Source organism: Clupea harengus, chromosome 12 (genome assembly GCF_900700415.2).
Source record: "Clupea harengus chromosome 12, Ch_v2.0.2, whole genome shotgun sequence".
NCBI lineage: Eukaryota > Metazoa > Chordata > Actinopteri > Clupeiformes > Clupeidae > Clupea > Clupea harengus.
The window spans coordinates 3,213,448-3,220,947 of record NC_045163.1 but is presented as its reverse complement, the minus strand read 5'-3'; the positions used below and the strand labels follow the sequence as shown (position 1 = coordinate 3,220,947).

Sequence of the window (7,500 nt, the reverse complement as noted above, 5' to 3'; positions counted from 1 at the left end):
CCCAGCCAGCAGGCTTCTCTCTCTCACACACACACACACACACACACACACACACACACACACACACACACACACACACACTCTCGCAAACACACACTTGCATCCGCTGCTCCTGATGCGACTACAACACGCTGTAAGAGTCTTGCTTTGTTTTTTAAATTAATTTCAGTTGAAGATCTGTTGAGCGTGTTTTGCATGCGTATGTGAATGGAGTGTGTGCATAAGTGAAGTGTGTGTGTGTGAATTGTGAGCCGTGAGAGAAAATGGGTGTGTCAATTTTTCAGTGTATTGAAAAATTAGCTTGAGAAAAATTGCATGTGTTATGGGGACATATGTGTGAAATACAGTATCAAATATTTCAACATACATTAAAAGATTTCAGGTGAAATTAGTGCTTTTAAAACACAGTAATATCAGTGTTAAATAATCAGTTGTAATGTAGTTAAAATATCTTCTTTTCAGCTTCAGTAAAGTAGCTTAAAGAATTAATTTTAAAGGTGTGGTATATAAGTAGGTAAAAATTGTACCTAACAAAACTATATCTTAAAATTGAAAAAATCTTAACACTAGTTAAATCAAACGAGTCTTTGTTATCTAACGGTAACAAAATCTGAGAAAATAACATTGATTTGTAATGAGGTGCACAAATGGAATAATATATTATTTAATTCATACATCTAAATCTTCAACAATTGAAATACTAATTATTTTCATGGAATTTACATCCTACAAGAACTGACAAAGTATTCATTTGAATTACAGTTAACTGATATTTGACATGTGTTCGGTTCTGAATTCCATTTTAAAGGGAAGCAGACAAACAATGTGAAATGGGTATTAAACTAAATAACCTGACAATCATAACGAGGAGTGAGCACATAAAGTATTATTTGGCAGAAACTAAGCCATATTGCTTTTATTATTGATAACTAATTTTAAAGACAAAAAAAAAAGGCACTGAATTTATAGTGGCATGGATATACGATCTGATAAATTAGAAAATGAGTACATTAAGAAACAACCTGTATTAAAACCTCGGAAGCATGGCAACCTTCTAAACAACACACATGCTGGTGCACATGCAAATGAAAATATTGACATGTATCAGGAATCAATGTCTTCAGCAAGCTGCAGCGCTGGGACAGAATCTTCCTACAGAATGCAACATTTCCAGTATCAGTGTCAGAGATTATCATGAGGAATGTAGAATCCTTTAGCAAGCCTTTAGAGGTTGTCAAAAGAATTAAAATTGCATTAACTGAGAAAATCTGACATTTAATTATGATTTACTAATTCAGTTTCTTTCTTTATTTTTTACCATATATTACCACAGGACAGAAAGCGTCAATGTTAATCTATATTATATATAAATATATATATTAAGATTTTTTTCTTTAGATTCAATAAATATCTATGACATTTAAGTAATTTTCAAAAAAACTAAAACACTGTGCATACACGCACATTTAAGAGAGAAACCGAGTGAGTGTGCCTGTGTGTGCGTGCGTGTGTGTGTGCGTGCGTGTGTGTGCGTGTGTGTACGAATCCAGCAGCTCCATCGTGAGAAAGTGCTCAGATCTTCCCGTATTGAAAAGAGGATTATTTCAGACACCAGTCCATTTGCATGATCGTGACTTCCAGCCATGCTCTTTGTTATAACTCGATCCAACAATTTGTCAATAAACTCAGTTCAAAGTCGGGCCCGGCCCAGCATGCTTAGCTTTAGCGCGCAGCTAGCGCTCTCCCTTAAAGCTCATGAATAAAAGCACATGTAGAGCAGTGGGAAAGAGCGTTAAGCTGCGTTTAATGTTATGCTTTATTCACTTTGTCCTCATGAAGTGCGTCGGAGACTCTTAATGTACTGTCAGCATTGACCGGGGGCGCTGGCTGACTGACTAGCTGAGAACGCGCCTGTGTGTTTTCATCTTTTGTACTTTCATGTTCTTAACACTTCTAACCTTATCGGGACGGGTTCACACACAGAGTCAAACACACTCTCTGACACAAATATATTTTTATACATTTTATACAGAAAGGTATTGATGTATGTATTATATAAAAATGTCCAGTTAATTCTGATATGTAAAAATGGAAGTTCCATGAGTAATTTGGTGTGAGTCATTTGTCAGTGCGGGGCCCGGGTGTGTTTTCAGGGCTGGTGTCCGCTTCTCTGCAGCACTTGTGCCTGATTGTGCGCTCGACACTGCGCAGGTCTGGTGTGAAAGATTTGCCTTCTGATCATTATCAGCAATTGACTGCTCTGCCATTGATTTTTACTTGGGGAGAGTATTATTTTGTGTTTTCTCTTGAAACAGAAACAGAAAATTACCCAGATTGTGTGCGTGCTCGCGGGTCTGTGCGTTTAGGAACACTTGCTAAATCACTCGCTAACAGCTGCAGAGCAGTCAAGTGTATATCCATCATGTACACCATGGATGAAATATAAAAATGTCTTTGCCGTTTGAAAGCTTAGTGAACATGTCATGGAAACGAACAAAACTGGGAAGGCTTCAAGGATCTGAAGTTATTTCTGACAGTTACATGTGTGGAATATATGAGAACCAAGGTCGTGTTTACCTGGTATCACTCAAACATTCCACTCGCTCGGGGAGCTGCCCAACAGAACAGGAGGGAGCGCCACTACAGATTGTGGTGAAGCAGAATGTTAACCTCCTGGAACCCTTCACATTTAAATTTAAAAACATAACAATATTCATTTTTGCAGAACCAAGTTACCATAAATACATATCTGTTTTTTTTGGAAGAGGGTATTCCATATGTGAAGCTATACAGACTATAGTTGACTACTATTAGGGATGATATTTCAAGATATTTCAAATATTAAATAATTGTAAAAAATAAAAATAAATCTTTAAATTAGGTTGGCTACTGATGGGTTTTGCAATGTAAATAATGTAGGCCAATGCAAACTATTACATTGGAATTACTACTATGAATTGACTTCCTCTCTCCAGATGAAGTGCAGTAGCATCTGGTGGCAGCCGTGGCCCGGTCCAGTTTCCCACTGACTGACCAAACAGAAACAGCCCTGCCCTGACCATAGCGCTCAAACTCCACTCAGTCATTTGAATTCAACACTGGATGCCTCCGACAGAGGGAAAGTGAGAAACCGCCACACACACAGACACACGCACACGCACGCACGCACGCACGCACGCACACACACACACACACATGCACGCACGCACGCACGCACACACACAGACACCCACGACAGCAGGTGTATTGCTGATTATTGAAAAGATGCCCACTCACTTACATCCTCCCTTTCTTTCTTGTCCTCACACAGGGAAATTACATTTGGAGCTAAAATGTAGAACCACATTTTAAATTAAAAAAAAATAATAATAATAATTACTCAGACTTACAAAATGCAGGCCTGTATTTTGCACACATTTTTAGAGTAAGTAAAATCATTTCCAAGTACTAAAATGTATGACATAGAGAAGTGATGCCACAGAAATGACATGCATTAAAATAAAGAAAAAGGGTTTAAAAGTGGACTGATGTATGTGAATAAAATGTAAGATGTGTGGCATGAGAAGCTAGTCAACTATCATACATGTCAGACGTGTTTCAATCAAACAGGTTTAAATTACTTTAAACATTTGTACCAAAAGAAAACTACTGGTGCGCCAAAGGCAATAAAAAGCTCTCCTTCTATGTGTGTGTGTGTGTGTGTGTCGGTGTGATCCACCACAGTAAATAAACATCTGAGCGACGGATTCACTGTCTCTCTTTGCATTAGCCACAGCCCTCTGCCAATAGCTAATCAATGCCTTCGATCACACACACACTATCAGGATAAAGCATGGCCTGACCACCTCATGTGTGTGTGCTCCTTCACTCATTTCACACACACACACACACACACACACACACACACACACACACACACACACACACACACACACACACACACACACACACACACACACACACACACACACACACACACACACACACACACACACACACACACACACGATCAGGTTAAAGCATGGCCTGACCACCTCGTGTGTGTGCTCCTTCACTCATCTCCCTCCACACACGACTCAAACATTAGTCCCATCCTCCCCCTCGCATCATATGCTTGGAAAACTCTCCTCTCCTCTTCCATTATATGCACAGAAGCCGTGTGGGACACCCAGTCAGCTCAGTCAGAAAGAATAAAACCACCTGCTCTTAATATTAATACGCTTTAACCAACACATAACACTAGGCCATTCCAGCACAACCCACTTCACTTTTCATCGCTGAGAGAATGCAGGGAGAGTCAAGTGCTGGCCTGCTGGACCATTTAAATGATAAAGTAACACCAAACTGCTTGCCAGGCTAACAAGAACAGAGAATGTGTGTGTGTGTGAGTGTCAGTGTGTGTGTGTGTGTGTGTGTGAGAGAGAGTGTGAGAGTGTCAGTGTGTGTGTGTGTGTGTGTGTGTGTGTGTGTGTGTGTGTGTGTGTGTGTGTGTGAGTGTCAGTGTGTGAGTGAGGGAGACAGGTGTTTTTTATGTTTTTTAAAGTCACACCTCATCTGAAGGAGGTATGAAAGTGTCACCCTTGGAAGAGAGGCCCAAATCAAACCATTGTCACAGCCACACCACGAGACCTCCAGCTGCCTCTCACCTCTCCCTAAGAACATGACACGGCCTGCCATAGCATCGCTTCTAGCTTTCCTTTCTTCCTTCCTGCCTTCTTTCAATCATTTCTTCATGCATCCGTTCTTTATTTTTCCCTTTCTTTCTTGTCGTTTTTTTATGTCCTTCTTTACTTCTGTTTCATTCTTTCTTTTGTTTGTTTTTTGGCCTTGAGTGGCCTTGAAAGGTTTTTGGTAACAGCAGTGATCATGGCAAATAACACCCTGTGTGTGTGTGTATGTGAGTGAGTGAGTGAGTGTGTGTGTGTATGTGAGTGAGTGAGTGAGTGAGTGAGTGAGTGTGTGTGTGGGTGTGTGTGTGTGTGTGTGTGTGTGTGTGTGTGTGTGTGTGTGTGTGTGTGTGTGTGTGTGTGTGTGTCAGAAAGATGGGTGGGGTTTCTGGCCCACGCGTTGCATACTCCTGACAAAGACGCCCATTCAGTTCAGAGTCCTTTTAGAGTGAGCTCCCCTTGGAGACACCTTCACACACACAAACAGCCTCGCTCTCTGGACACCTGTGAAAAGCAGCACGCTTCCAGACTCATTCAGACACATACACACGCTCAAATGCCATACAGTTGACGGAGGCCCACCACTGAGATATTTCCCTCAAATAAAAACATGAAAAGTGAACGTCAGAAAAAAAACCTGATCTCTTTATTCCCCAAAATACATTAGTAGCCATGCAGACTGATGGCAATAAAGCGTGCTCTCTTTCTAAGAGATGGCATGTTTGTTCCACCTCCATCTTTAAAAAAAATAAAACACATATTATCTGCCCAGGAAGTCCAGCCCAGCAACACCATCCTCCTGTCCAGTGACTCATTCCTGAGACACAGCAGTTACTGGGTGTCCATAGGACAGTGTGATCGGTTGCTTATATCGGGTGATTACATCGGGTGTTTTGGACATTTCAGTAAGAAATAATTTCTTGTGCCTCTCCTCTGGTGCAGTGGAGAGGGTCTGTCATGTTGGTCTTTAGAGTTGGGGCTAAGTGTGGGGGGTTGGCCTGCATCACGGCCTCCTGCCCGCCTAATAAAGCTTGAAAAATGACTGCCATTTTGCGCTAACCACATTAGCACGCGCTACACGAAAAAAAGCAGACATATTTATACTCATAATAAATTTGTTAAGCTAGGGTTTCGTCCTAATTGTATAATCAGACGTTGGGTGCATTCCTCATGCGGGGGCTCAGCCGGCCAGGGTAACCTGGTTTGTGGGGTCGGGCCTCGTGAAGGCTGGCCGGCAGACGGATGACGGGTCCGCCCGTGGCCCCGTCCGACGGGAGCGCTCCGGCTCGGCAAACATGCAGACATCATTACATCATATTAATTCCCTCCAATCGCATTACAGTCGCGCTTTCATCAGTCAGCGTGCCAGATCTGGAGCATCAGCAACCCAACCCCCGCTCTGGCTCTCCCGGCTCAAACATGGCCACCAGCACAGAGTTGAGTCGAGCATGGCTGAATGCTGCTGGCTACTGGTAACGATATGGATCAGGTTTTGTGTGGTAATGACGCTTTACTGATATCCTTTTTGTTTATTTTTCTTCAGGACATGGCTATGAAGATGCTTCAGCTGGTTCAGCGCATTTAAACAAGCACTCTGAAAGCAAATAGCTATGGTACTGTTTGATAGAACTCCTCTGACTTAATAATCACAGTCAAATGATGAAGTCCTGTAATCCTTGTTACAGTAATGGTGATGTTATGGTTACCTGTATACTAAAGTTGCTGCAAATGTTATGGTTTTGTTGGGGTTGTGGCGTTAAATATTATTCCGTTTGAGAGTTTCCTGGTGATTTCAGCTTTCTTTTAGGCTGCAGACTGCTGATGCTCGTCTTGTTAAATTGGTTCTAATTGTATAATTGGTTGTAATTGTATTGTGAGGTTAGGTTACATTTCAGACATGACTATAGTGTGATGGGTATAGATAATATTACTGCTGTTCTTCTAGACTGCACTAGGATGACAATTACAGGTTCATCAAGGTTACTTTATTGATGCTGTAGTCTCGACTGTAATATTTATTGTGTTGTGACCATGACTATTTTGAAGACGTATTTCTGGTTGTAGTTTCGGTATGGTACCAAACAGCACGCCGGTCACACACATAATACTAAAAGCTCTCTATTCTACACACACACCTACACACACTCACTCACATACACTGAAATAAAAAAGCAGGCACTCATAGAAAGCACACACACAAACACAACTTCACATTGAAGCACATGCATACAATAAGCAACAACTAGCTGGTTGTAGTTTCGGTATGGTGATGGTAATGTGTGGGTAGTTTACTCCAGTCAAAATACTTTTAAAATGTGGATATGTTTACATTTGCACAAACACTTTAATGGATGTAATTACATATTGGTGTTCTGGTTATGATCGGTAGTGCTTGAGCAGTAGTTATGACCTTTGTTAGCAGGCCTCTGGTTATTTTTTGTTGTGTGGGTATACTTAATAATAATCCTAATAATAACAACACTGTTGTGGGTATCATTAGGTTAGTGTTCCAGGCATGAAGTGCTACTGCTGTGAACACAGTTGTGCCAGTGCTCCAGGGATGAGTGTGTTGGCTGCTGTCTGCATGGTGGTGTCGGCAGAGGGACACTCACCCGGTCAGCTGCTTCTCAGCGTCGGCACACAACTCCAGCAGGCCCATGAGCACCGCCGACACGTCCATGTAGGGCTCCCACACCGTGAAGCCACGGCCAATCAGATCAATCGCTGTCCGACGGATGGTGCTGTGGGGGGGGAGCTTCTGACTGGGGGGCTGCAGCAGCAGGAACGTCAGAGCCTTACCTGACAACCAGACACATACATACACATCACTAAC

The 7,500-nt window shown here is 41.9% G+C and overlaps 1 protein-coding gene across 1 annotated transcript in view; it reads right to left on the bottom strand.

Moving 5' to 3' along the window:
* Positions 1-7,500, bottom strand: part of LOC116222809 (WD repeat-containing protein 7) — a 38,974-nt gene that overhangs the window by 31,391 nt on the left and 83 nt on the right. Inside the window, exon 1 of the mRNA XM_031577615.2 lies at positions 7,280-7,500. This exon is cut by the window's right edge and continues 83 nt beyond it. Within this exon, the coding sequence (XP_031433475.1) occupies positions 7,280-7,347 (68 nt within the window). The 5' untranslated portion in view covers positions 7,348-7,500. The remainder of the gene's footprint in view (positions 1-7,279) is intronic.